The sequence below is a fragment of the Ahaetulla prasina genome, chromosome 1 (genome assembly GCF_028640845.1).
Source record: "Ahaetulla prasina isolate Xishuangbanna chromosome 1, ASM2864084v1, whole genome shotgun sequence".
Classification (NCBI taxonomy): domain Eukaryota; kingdom Metazoa; phylum Chordata; class Lepidosauria; order Squamata; family Colubridae; genus Ahaetulla; species Ahaetulla prasina.
Genome location: NC_080539.1, coordinates 22,424,946 through 22,438,667, shown reverse-complemented (window position 1 = coordinate 22,438,667; position 13,722 = coordinate 22,424,946). Strand labels below are relative to the sequence as shown.

General features: G+C 43.1%; 1 protein-coding gene across 5 annotated transcripts in view; it reads left to right on the top strand.

The window, feature by feature from the left end:
* The first annotated feature begins 3,511 nt into the window (after nt 1-3,511).
* Nucleotides 3,512-13,722, top strand: part of COL26A1 (collagen type XXVI alpha 1 chain) — a 211,133-nt gene continuing 200,922 nt past the window's right edge. For all 5 annotated transcript variants that reach the window (XM_058164388.1, XM_058164390.1, XM_058164389.1 and 2 more), the window contains exon 1: nt 3,512-3,832. In XM_058164388.1, the coding sequence (XP_058020371.1) occupies nt 3,681-3,832 (152 nt within the window). In that variant the 5' untranslated portion in view covers nt 3,512-3,680. The remainder of the gene's footprint in view (nt 3,833-13,722) is intronic.

Below are 13,722 nucleotides of genomic sequence, written 5' to 3'. Positions count from 1 at the left end.
AAAGGAGAATATCGTGAGGCATTCAGTAAAAACGTTAATACACTATGTCTAGATGATTCCTTTGATCTACTGAACTACACACTTTATTGAAGGAGTTGAGGTTATGATGGTGGGTTGTCCCATTCTATATAATAATAATAATAATAATAACAACAACAGAGTTGGAAGGGACCTTGGAGGCCTTCTAGTCCAACCCCCTGCCCAGGCAGGAAACCCTACACCTTCTCAGACGGATGGTTATCCAACATTTTCTTAAAAATTTCCAGTGTTGGAGCATTCACAACTTCTGCAGGCAAGTCGTTCCACTTATTAATTGTTCTAACTGTCAGGAAATTTCTCCTTAGTTCTAAGTTGCTTCTTTCCTTGATCAGTTTCCACCCATTGCTTCTTGTTCTACCCTCAGGTGCTTTGGAGAATAGCCCGACTCCCTCTTCTTTGTGGCAACCCTGAGATATTGGAACACTGCTATCATGTCTCCCCTAGTCCTTCTTTTTATTAAACTAGACATACCCAATTCCAGCAACCATTCTTCATCTGTTTTAGCCTCCAGTCCCCTAATCATCTTTGTTGCTCTTCTCTGCACTCTTTCTAGAGTCTCAGCATCTTTTTTACATCGCGGCGACCAAAACTGAATGCCGTATTCCAAGTGTGGCCTTACCAAGGCATTATAAACTGGCACTAACACTTCATGTGATCTTGATTCTATCCCTCTGTTTATGCAGCCCAGAACTGTGTTGGCTTTTTTAACAGCTGCTGCACACTGCTGGCTCTTCTATGAGAGAAAGTCCACTTGGGTCCTGTTTTCTAGTTCGAGGTGGTACAACTAATGTGTTATGCCACAATTCTTTTGCGAAAAATCTATGCTGGGCCTATTAATTGTCACAGATCTATCCAAATCTTCAGAAATATCATCAGTAAAGGAACCAGCAGTCAAAAAAGATGCCACATCTTACCGTAGCTCTTGGTAGAATAGCAATGAAGACCTTTGAAAGATTTTTAGATGCTGTGATGTGTGACAACGCAAAGTTCAGAATCATGCATGCAATGGCTTTCCTTAAGATACTCTGTGGCAGAAGACTCCTGAGATTACCATTGATAGTCTGGAAAATGAATATATGGATCCTTGAACAAATTAATACAGAGTGTTCACTTGAGGCACAAATCACCAGGTTAAAATTTTCCTATTTTGGTACATTATGGAAAGACTCAGTTCTCTGGAGAAAATTCCAATGCTGGGAAAGATGGAAAGAAGGAGGAAAAGAAGAGGATGCCCAGCAACAAGATGGATGGGCCCAAATACAGTGGAATGGAATACACTACTGGAAGATCTGAAGGGCCAGTTTGAAGTCTACTTTTTGAAGACCACAACTGAAAAGAAAACTTCCATTGCTAGGCAAGGTAACTTTATTAAGTGACTTATACTCGGTTTCAGAATCGTTCTTTGCAACGGTTGTTAAGTGAATCACTGCAATTAAGTGAATTGTGTGGTCCTAACTGTCATAAGTTTGACAACCGGATATAAATACCTTTTCATTTTTTGCAACTGTTGTTAAGCGAATCACCACAGTTAAGTGAATTATGTAGTCATAACGACTGTAAAAATGACAACCGGTCATAAGTCACCTTTTTCAGTGCCATTGTAACTTGGAACGATCGCAAAACAAATGGTTGTAAGTTCAGGACCACCTATACTGTACCACTAAGTTCCCAGTGCCTATCCAAGGTAAACATGTGATCAGAATTTAAATGTGTGTATAAAATAGCTCTGCCCACATGGGCAATGTTGAACCTCTTCACATCGAATATGAATTGAGAAATGTCTGTGTGGGAGATTTGTTAAAAAAATATCTAAATTTACATGCTTGCCATCTTCCTTTCACTTTTCCCACTCTGGTTGTTCAGCCTTCCTGCTTATTGTGCATTTCTAGACAGCTACATCTGTGGAGTCCTTAATGCTCTGTAAGCTTGATCGTTTGCTTGCAAGAGGTTTTATTACTTTAAATGGTAACGTTAACAGATTAACAGAGTTGGAAGGGTCCTTGTAAGTCATCTAGTCCAGGGGTCCCCAACCTTTCGGACCTCAGGGACCATTACATTCATAATTTTAAATCCCGTGGACCACTAATATGATCTGCTTAATGACCGGCTGGGTGGGTGTGGTTAGGTGGTCATGTGACTGGGTGGGCATGACCAACTTGATGTCACTCACGTCGAGGGGTGCTTCGCTGGCCTCTACTCGCCCCTCCCCTACTACCACTCATCCCCTGCCTGCTCGGGCTCCTTAGGGCCCCAACAGGAAGCAGTTGTTGGAGCTAAGCAGCCACTATGAGAAAGAGTTGGCAAACCAGCTGGCTCAGTTCAGATTGGATCTGGCTGAGAAGGAGGCTCAGCAGAAACATCTCACTGAGGACTAGGAGCACAGCCTTTCCAAACAGAGGGAAGACCTGCAGGAGTGCAAGGCCTGGTACTAGTGCCTGGAGGATCAGCGGGCTGAGATGGTCAGCCAGTTCCAGGCCATGATGCAGTCCCACTGGAAGAAGGCCCTCCGGCTCTTCCCTCCAGCCTTCATCCAAAGACCCACACTAGGAGGCTGAAGCAGACCCCAACCCACACAAAAAGACCCTGAAGGGGGAGACTCTCTGCAGCAACACAAGCACTCATTGCACGTATCCAGTCCAGGGGCCATAGTTTGAGGACCCCTGATTTAGTGCAATATAAAAAATGCAAATAATTGTTCTGGGGACCACCAAAATTTTCTCTAGAAAATTTGGTGACCGCTGATCTAGTCCAACCCACCTCCCCTCCCTGCCCAGGCAAGAGACATCTCTTCTTGAAAGTCTCCATTGGTTGATTGTTCTCGCTGTCAGAAAATTTCTCCTTATTTCCAGGTTGAATCTCTCCTTGTTCAGTTTCCATCCATTATTCCTTGTCTGGCCTTCGGGCGCTTTGGAAAATAGCTTGGCCCTCTTTCTCTCTGTGGCAGTAGCCCCTCAAATATTGGAAGACTGCTATCATGTCTCCCCTGGTCCTTCTCTTCACTAGACTAGCCATAATACTCCAGTCGGGTAATGAAACTCTGTAGGCAAACCACCAAGTTGAGAGAGCACCAAGGAGTCCACCATTCAATCCTGAATTGCACATTCATTCATTCATTCGTTATTTATTTATTTATTTTGTTGATTACATATTAGATAATATATATAAGTATAAGCATGAATTGAATATATAGAATGAACACAATTAAAGGGAACATTAGGACAGGGACGGTAGGCACGCTGGTGCCTCTCTTCTATACTCTCTTCTATGGGAACAATGACATCTGCAGTAGCAGCAGCAGCGGCAGCCTCGTTCCTGAAGGGTTAAACCGGCGCCCCCCACCCACCTCCCGCCCCCTTTTGCAGAATGCTGCTGAACCAACCTCGCTTGAAAAAGCACCCTCAAAGCACTTGTGCGCCTACAGCGCACGTACCTCTCCTTAAAGGCGGGGTGGCTTTAAACCCCAGCTTTTAAAAAAAAAAAAAATAATAATAATCCAGCATTAGTCCCTCCTCCTCCCCCCTGCATTTGGCCTTAGCCCGGGAGGATGAGTCTCTAAGTCTCTCCTGGGGTCCTTCCCGCGTCTCCTCCGCGTCCTGTTCGTGGCACTCCGAAGCGCCAGTCCAGACTTTCCAGTCCCCAAGATGTATCTGGTTTTCTTGTGGTGCTCCTGCTGCCTTTGGGGATGTTCCTTCGGGACCGGATTTCTCTATCCGTTCCCGGCATCGACTCTGCAACACAATTATCCCGAGCAGAACTCCGGCGGACCGGCGGGCAATGCCTTTGCCAATCGTCGGTAAGTAAGCCAGACCCCCCGCCCCCTCTTCGTCGCTGGGAACGGCCCGGCGCCTCTTAAGAACGAATGGCTACTTTATAGGTAATGGGACCAACAGCTAAGTTGGTGGTGGCTCCGTTTCTGAAAATAAATAATAATAAATAGAAGCGGATTTTTTAAAATCTTGCCTGCACGTTTCTTTGGTCGAGCGGCGAAAGTCGTTGCCCTCCACGCCTCCCTCCTCCTCCTCCTCCTCCTCTTTCAGTCAGTAATGGGATTTTTTGGTTTGTGGTTATCTTGGACTGAGCCAATATAAGTTACATACATGGACTATTGTAGATTTCCTTCCTTACCTTTCCCCTTGTTTTTTTTTTTTTTGCTCCTTAAATTTTGTCTCCTTTTTATCGTACTGGTTGTCTAGTTTGTATTAATCTTCCTTCTTAAAAAGGAAAAGATGTGAGGAACTATAAGGGAGAAAGGACAAGCCGTAGTTAGTTAGACGGACACCGAAGGAGATGTGATGCAATTCTTGTTTTTCAAGTTTCTTTTGTACAGCTTTTCTCTCATTGAACGTGTGAATGCATCTAATGATTGGGTGGTACGGTTTGCACATAGTGCGCTTCACTAACCCAGTTAAAATCCCACTGGTTGTTGTATTTGCATAATGTGGAAGCTGTGTTAATTCACTGAGTTCATAGAATAATTTAAACCTTGATGCTTGGCTTTCGCTTTGTATTTTAATTTTAATAAAGTTGCTTAGCAGGTTCTGTTTGATTTAGTTAGTGGTTCAGTGTGGACCAGAAAGCATTAGTTCAGTAGCCTAGTTAAATTAATTTAGTATTTCGAGCATCAATATTTGTCTGCCAGCTTCAGAGCTTTGGGTCATTTTTTAGAACTCAAATGATCGGAGCACATTGTGAACCTGCCCTGGAGATTTGCTTCAGTTGTTCTATATTTCATACACCACCAGCAGTGTGAGGAAGAAGGTTTATAAGATGATTGCATATGGATCATGGGTTTTTGCTTTTTTACCATCATCCTATATAGTCCCAAAGATGCTTTTTCAGGAGGCAACTGGACTTTCTCATTTTTTTCTTTGAAGATGTTTCGCTTCTCATCCAAGAAGCTTCTTCAGCTCTCACAGGATAGTGGGGACTCTACAGACTTTTAGCTATACAGTTTGGGATGAACACCCTTTGAATGGTGTGGGAATAGGAATGGATTTCCAGAGGAAAAAAGAAAAAGTAAAAAAAAAATTGCTGATTACAGGAACCAGGAGTACTACTCAGGGGACCCTGAGGACACAGATAAACCTCCAAGTGCTTCAAGGACCCTCTAAAACAGAGGTCTCCAACCTTGGTCCCTTTAAGACTTGTGGACTTCAACTCCCAGAGTTCCTCAGCCAGCTTTGCTGGCTGAGGGACTCTGGGAGTTGAAGTCCACAAGTCTTAAAAGGGACCAAGGTTGGAGACCCCTGCTCTAAAAGAGTGCAAACGACCAGCTATCTGCAAGGAATATAAATCCTTCCGTTCCCCACTGTCCTGTCAGAGCTGAAGAAGCTTCTTGGATGAGAAGGGAAACGTCTTCAAAGAAAAAACAAGGAAGTCCAGTTGCTTCCTGAAAAAACACCTTTGGGACAACCATGATCTGGATGACTGAGAATCTATACAGACTATCATCCTATATACTTGGCTGCATACATAATCAGGTCTGTGCTCCTATGAAGTTTAAAATCTAAAAACAGACAAAAAGGACATTGAGGGAGAAGTAGAAGAACTACTGGATGGGGAGGAACAGGCTCCAACTCAACCCTACCAAGACAGAGTGGCTATGGGTTCCAGCGTCCCGGTATAGTCAGCTTACGCCTTCGCTGACTGTGGGGGGTGAAGTTCTGACCTCCAGGGGAAGGGTGAGCAACTTGGGCGTTCTCCTGGACGATCGGCTGTCTTTAGAAGAACATTTGACGGCCGTCGCCAGGGGAGCATTCTATCAGGTTCGCCTGATGCACCAGTTGCGCCCCTTTCTTGACCGGGACTCTTTACGCACGGTCACTCACGCCCTCGTTACCTCTCGCCTGGACTATTGCAATGCTCTCTACATGGGGCTCCCCTTGAAGAGCACCGGGAGGCTCCAGCTAGTCCAGAATGCGGCTGCGCGGGTAATCGTGGGAGCATCACGTTGCTCCCATATAACACCTATCCTGCGCGGCCTGCACTGGCTGCCGGTAGCCTTCCGGGTGCAATTCAAGGTGCTAGTGCTCACCTTTAAAGCGCTCTATGGCTTAGGACCGGGCTATTTATGAGATCGCCTTCTGCCACCGATAGCCTCCCAACGACCTGTGCGTTCCCACAGAGCGGGCCTGCTCTGGGTGCCATCAGCCAAACAGTGCCGGCTGGTGGCCCCCAGGGGGAGAGCCTTCTCTGTGGCAGCACCGACCCTATGGAATGAGTTACCTCCAGGGTTACGCCAACTTCCTGACCTCCGTACCTTCAAGCGGGAACTGAAGACTCTACTATTCAATCGGGCGGGACTAGCCTAAATATTTATTTTAATTTAATATTTAGTTTAATTTAATTTTAATTTAATTTTAATTGTACTAATCTATTTATAATTTTATATTCTAAGGGTCTTATATCGGTCTTCGACCGTTTTAGTTTAAATTGGCCGGTAAAATATTTCATTTTAAATGTATTTAAATTTGGGATTTGTATTGTGTATCTATGTGTTTTAAATAAGGCTGTACACCGCCCTGAGTCCTTCAGGAGAAGGGCGGTCTAGAAATCTAATTAATAAAATAAATGAATAAATAAATAAAACTACCTTCTACGAAGGTTGGTTGCAACTGAGGTGCAGTCATTCCACGCTAGTGACTAATAATGTCTTCATAGCACCATCCAGCCATCTCTGAAGTCTGACCACATTGCTATTCCTCTGGGAAAGCAGCAGTTGGTTGACATCAGAAAATATTGTGAATTGCTAACCAAGTGCCATATAAAAGCCAAGTGCCATATATATATAAAAAAGAAGCATTTTGAGAAGGAACTTGAAGTAGCTGAACTGGAGATAGCCTACGCAGGTCAAAGGGCAATCCCAGGGAATTTGCTGTAACCTGGGCCCCCACCATGTCACTCATGGATACCCACCTTGGAAACCATTAGGCTACACATGCTTCACATGCTTTCATTTCATTATTTTTAGATTATCGTAATTAAAAACATAAAATGGGACTTGTCCAGTTGCACAGCAGAAGGTTTAGTTACTGGCATACTGTTCTTTTGAGTTTGCATATACTTCAGAGATATTCCTAGAGAACCAGAGTTATAAGAGGTTGCCGTCTAATGTTTTGTATGGATGTGTGCCCATTAACTCAGAAAAAAAAGATCCAGAGATGTATATATTAATTATTTATTTATGGAAATTGCCAACGGTGGCTCCCTTGGCTGAGAAACAGAGATGAGCACCGTGTTCCACGACTGACAGGACGGAAAAACCTTTACCTTTTTAAATTATTAAACACATATATATGCCCACCCAATTCACAAATGGTAACTTCAAGATACACTGAAGTATCTTCCAGAATAGCTAGAGTAAGCAATGAGGACCAACCTCACCATTTTACCTTCTGGAAAAATAACTGAACTGGCAATCTGGCAGTCGTTTTGTGAGAGAGCCACAGCATGCTTTTAAATCCTGAATGTACAGTAGTGGCCAAAATTGTGGAAACCTTTTGGGAAAAGTATATTTTTGAGGTTTGATAGCTAATAACACCACTTTTTTTTTTTTTTTTTGGAATTTCAAGATAATCATACTCCACTGCTGGAATGGCCTGGGAATAGCCCAAACCTTAACGCAATTGAAAATCTATGGAGCCGACTAAAGAAACTTGTTAGTCAGAAGTGACCCAGCAATAAAATCCAGTTAATAAAAGCAATCATTCAATCTTGGTTTCACATTATAACAGCTGCAGAACTAAAAGACTTGGTTTACTCCATGGGAAGCTGTTGTAAGGCCGTAATTCATGCTAAAGATTACCCAACTAAGTATTAACTGATGTGATAATTTTTGTATATCTCGTTTTTTCTATGGTGATAATTTTTGTATAGATCATTTTTTCTATGTGTTTCACTTTTCTTCTTTATACTGTAACTGCTATTCTAATAGCAAATCCTTCGCAAAAGTTATTGCATTACATTTTTGATTAAATTATCTTTCCATTGATATATAGTTTTATGGTACTACTCCAAAAAAAAGTGGTGTTATTACCTAGTTTCAGAAAATACATTTTCCCCAAAAGGTTTCCACAATTTTGGTCACTACTGTATCTGCTAGCCTAAAAGGATAAGGAATGTTAACATTGTAAGCCACCCAGGGTCACCTTGTGGTTGAGGTGTGCCGCGTATAGTGACCAGACATCCCGCTTTTGGCGGGACAGTCCCGCTTTTTAATAATTTTTCCTGCATCCCGCAGCATTTCAAAAAAGTCCTGATTTTTTTTTCACTCCCATTCTGAAAATGGAGGCGGCAACGGAAGAGGAGGAGGAGGAGGCGGAGAAGGGGGAGTGGCGGAGAAGGGGGCGCGAGATCGCCCGCTGCCTGGAAGAGCCGAGAGGAGAGCCGAGGAGAGCCGAGCCTGCCTGGAAGAGCCAAGAAGCAGCAGCTGCTCCTCCTCCTTCAGCCAGGTGGCAAGACTCAGCGCACATGCGCAGTCCCCCCCCTCCCCCCCATCAATGGTGTCCTGCTTTGCCATCGCTGAAATCTGGTCACTTTAGGTGGGCAGCAGATAAATATAATAAACAAACTGCTCTGTGTCATTCTTCTAGATTTGTCCCAGCTGAGATCAACTTGCCACTTGCAGCATTGTAATGTTCAAGATGCAGAAACTTAATTTAACAGAATAATAAAGCTTGAAGGGACCTTAGAGGTCTTCTAGTCCAACCCTCTGCTGAAGCAGGAAACCCTATACCATTTCAGAAAAGTGGCTGTCCAGTCTTTGTCCAGAGCTGTGGTGGTGCAGTGGTTAGAGTGCAGTATTGCAGGCTACTTCTGCTGACTGCTGGTTGCCTGCAATTTGGCAGTTCGAATCTCACCAGGCTCAAGGTTGACTCAGCCTTCCATCCTTCCGAAGTGGGTAAAATGAGGACCCAGATTGTTGGGGGCAATTATGCTGACTCTGTAAACCACTTAGAGGGGGCTGTAAAGCACTGTGAAGCAGTATATAAGTCTAAATGCTAATGCTATTGAATTTCAATCTGATATTGAGGATTTGGTTTTTGGAATATACCAAATAGAAGAATAGATAGTCAAGGCTATGATTTTTCTAGTTGCAATGTATGGCTGTGAAAGTTGGACCATAAGGAAAACCTTTAAATAGTGCTGGAGAAGACTCCTGCGAGTCCCTTGGACTGCAAGGCGAACAAACAAGTCAGTCCTAGAGGAAATCAACCCTGACTGCTCTTTAGAAGGCCAGATTCTGAAGATGAAACTGAAATACTTTGGCCACCTAATGAGAAGGAAGGACTCACTGGAGAAGAGCCTAATGCTGGGCAAAAGAAGAAGGGGATGACAGAGAACGAGGTGGCTGGATGAAATCACTGAAGCAGTCGGCATGAGCTTAAATGGACTCCAGAGGATGGTAGAGGAAAGGAAGGCCTGGAGGAACATTGTCCATGAGATCGTGATGGGTCGGACATGACTTCGCAACTAACAACAACAACAAAAATAGAAGATCCATGGTTCTTTCTAAGTGCAACATCTCTGTTTCTGAGGTCTTTTTCATTACTGAGTTGAATTATGCTCTAGAGAAGATTTCTATGTGGTCTCAAAGATCCAGAAGTTCCTGTTACCCATAGAAGCAACTGAAAATGAATAAATAATGGTCGTAGCATCCGCTTAGAGAATTATACCCCATTAAAGCAGAACACAAATGTAGATGTACCCGATTCTAATTAGAATTCAGATGAAAAGTAATCCAATGCCTATTATTTTAAAGCTAATACAGCTTTTTTATTTTGATGTCCTCCAAAATTACAGGCTTCAAGTACCTTTGACAGTGTTATTATTATTTTTTTATTTGAATTTATATCCCGCCCTTCTCCGAAGACTGAGGGCGGCTTACATTGTGTTAAGCAATAGTCTCATCCATTTGTATATTATATACAAAGTCAACTTTTATCTGGAGGTTATAGAAGTCGAGGTCCAATATATGTAAAGGACAACAAATCGAGGAAGGATCATTACCGAGAGACAGAGTCTTTCAGAAAGAGTAGACTTTCAACAAAGCTTGAAGTAGTTAAGAGGGGTAGACATGACAGCAGATAGTAGCAGAGATGAAAAAGCAAAGTTCCTGTTGGAGATGTAACAAATACATAATATTGTGTCATGAATATGACAATAATAAGTCTGTATTTCTATTACATGGGGTCCAACTTATATGGCTTATTTGTTTAGCATTTATTTGCGACTCCACTCAGAAATGATTCCAAATGGCTTAGATTCCCCATTAAAGTAATAAGGTCAAATTAAAGTTAAATCAATATTATTGAAACCAAAGGACAGAGGCAGCAACTCTCATATCTACACAGCCATACCTGTCAAATCACAACAGTCACTTAATGTTAGTTCTGTAGGAGCCGCTTAATATTCCTTCATTCCCAAATGCTCTGAGGAAGCTCTTAATTGCACTATGGAAAAAACATCTTGGATGGGGCTGACTTTATCCTTGAGGACTGTTCAAGAGGAGAGCTCTTTCCAGTCCTTCAAGGTACTGTGATCCAGACATGGTTTTTCTTTGATATCAAACACATTAAACATTACATATGTATCAGGGGTGAAATGCTCCTGGTTCGGACCAGATCACCCGATCCGGTAGCAATGGTGGTGGGTGGTTTGGAGAACTGGTAGCAAAAATCCCTGCCCCCACCCCATGCCCAGCTGAGCCGTGCAATTATCAGAGGTTTTTTTTTTTACTTTTAAAAGCATTTTTTCTTCTGCCGAAAAAATGCTTTTAAAAGTAAAAAAAGAGGCTCTGATGATCACGCGGTTCAGCTGGGATCGTCAGAGGCTTTTAAAACCTCTTCAGCCAAAGAGGTTGTAGAAAAAATTCTTTTAAAAGGCTCCTCTAACGATCCCAGCTGAGTTGCCTGATCGTCAGAAGCTTTTAAAAGCATTTTTTGCCACCTCTTTGGCCAAGAAGGTTGTAGAAAAAATGCTTTTAAAAGTTAAAAAAAGAGTTGGCCACGCCCACCCCGTCACATTACCCCCCCAACCAAGCCACGCCCACAGAACCGGTAGTAACAAATTTTACATTTCACCCCAATATATATGCAATAATGTCAAATCAAGGCCGACTTCAAAAAAGGCATAAGGGCACACAATCAGACAGCTACAGTATCATGTAAGGGGTAATGGAGAAGAAAGAGAATGCGAGAAAAAACCTTTGCTTTTTTGACTATAGCAAGCTTTTTTTTTAAATTCTTCCAGGACATGGAACACATTAAAGCTAAGGGGAATGCCAAAACTTGTGATAATTCATCTAGGAACCATTACAATGAATAAGTAGCTACTGCAAAAGTACGCAGAGTGATTCAGAATAGAAAAGAAGTCAGGCGAGGATGTGTGTGGTTACAATTCTATTTAACTTAAGCAAACAGTACGGTATGTTAGAAGAATGGCAGGCTGGAAATAAAAAAAGGGAGGTCAAAATGATAATAATTTGAGATGCTCCCCTGGTTGGACCAGATCACCCGATCCGGTAGCAATGGTGGTGGGTGGTTTGGAGAACTGGTAGCAAAATCCTGCCACCCCATGCCCAGCTGAGCCGTGCAATTATCAGAGGTTTTTTTACTTTTAAAAGCATTTTTCTTCTGCCGAAAAATGCTTTTAAAAGTAAAAAACTCTGATGATCACGTTCAGCTGGGATCATCAGAGGCTTTTAAAACCTCTTCAGCCGAAGAGGTTGTAGAAAAAATTCTTTTAAAAGGCTCCTCTAACGATCCCAGCTGAGTTGCCTGATCGTCAGAAGCTTTTAAAAGCATTTTTTGCCACCTCTTTGGCCGAGAAGGTTGTAGAAAAAAAGCTTTTAAAAGCATTTTGCCACCTCTTTGGCCAAGAAGGTTGTAGAAAAATTCTTTTAAAAGGCCCCTCTAACGACCCCAGCTGAGTTGCCTGATCGTCAGAAGCTTTTAAAAGCATTTTTTGCCACCTCTTTGGCCAAGAAGGTTGTAGAAAAAATGCTTTTAAAAGCATTTTGCCACCTCTTTGGCCAAGAAGGTTGTAGAAAAATTCTTTTAAAGGCTCCTCTAACGATCCCAGCTGAGTTGCCTGATCGTCAGAAGCTTTTAAAAGCATTTTTTGCCACCTCTTTGGCCGAGAAGAATGTAGAAAAATGCTTTTAAAAGCATTTTGCCACCTCTTTGGCCAAGAAGGTTGTAGAAAAATTCTTTTAAAGGCTCCTCTAACGATCCCAGCTGAGTTGCCTGATCGTCAGAAGCTTTTAAAAGTTAAAAAAGTTGGCCACGCCCACAGAACCGGTAGTAACAAATTTTACATTTCACCCCAATATATATGCAATAATGTCAAATCAAGGCCGACTTCAAAAAAGGCATAAGGGCACACAATCAGACAGCTACAGTATCATGTAAGGGGTAATGGAGAAGAAAGAGAACGCGAGAAAAAACCTTTGCTTTTTTGACTATAGCAAGCTTTTTAATTCATCGCGCCTGAAGCCGAATTCGGCTAGCGATTTGAAGAGCCTGCAGCTGGCTTGAGAGGGAGACATCAGAGCAAAGATTTCTCTTTTTAATTCATCGCGCCTGAAGCCATATTGGCTAGTGATCTGAACTGTTTCGATTGCCTTGAGGACGGAGGCATTAAAGCGGAGATTCCTCCTATTAAGTTTATTGTGCCTGAAGCCATATTGGCTAGTGATCTGAACTGTTTGCGATTGCCTTGAGGACGGAGGCATTAAAGCGGAGATTCCTCCCCTATTAAGTTTATTGTGCCTGAAGCCAAATTAGGCTAGCGATTGGGAGTGATTGCAGCTGGCTTGAGAGGGAGACATCAGAGCAAAGATTTCTCTCTTTTTTAATTCATCGCGCCTGAAGCCATATTGGCTAGTGATCTGAACTGTTTGCGATTGCCTTGAGGACGGAGGCATTAAAGCGGAGATTCCTCCCCTATTAAGTTTATTGTGCCTGAAGCCAAATTAGGCTAGCGATTGGGAGTGATTGCAGCTGGCTTGTGGAGTCAACCATTGGAGTGCGATTCTTCGAGTCGCAAGTATACTTCCCATATTTCCGATGGTCTTAGGTGACCCCTGGCAAATCGTCATTCAACCCCCAACGGGGTTGTGACCCACAGGTTGAGAACCGCTGACTTAGAAGGAGAGGTGAGATTCACTTACCTTCCCTACCAGTTTGCAAATGGAAGTGTGTGCGCGCGCTTGCTTTGCTTGCACGGGCCACCTCTGCACGTACGCACGGCCTTCTGCGCATGCACAGTAGCCACGCATTACGTCCGGGTGGGCGGAGCCACCCGCAGTCGCCGTTACCAATTCGTGCGACCCGGAGAGAACTGGCTGAATCCCACCACTGCTCAGAAGGGCTGGTTATGAAAGTAAAGAAGGCTTAGAACAGTGGTTCTCAACCTTGGTCCTTTAAGACTTGTGGACTTCAACTCCCAGAATTCTGGAGTTGAAGTCCCTAAGTCTTAAAGGGACCAAGGTTGAGACCTGCTGTATTTCAAGACAAATTTCAAGAGACATTTTTGGCCAGGCGTAGTTGGGCATAACTGAAACATCGATTGCTCCTGGTTTCAAATGAAATCCAGAAGGATGAGTGGGCAAGATTGACGCTGATCAAGTCTTCTCTTCCACCCCTTCAATATTTGTTTGTTTGTTTATAAGGTTTGTAGGGC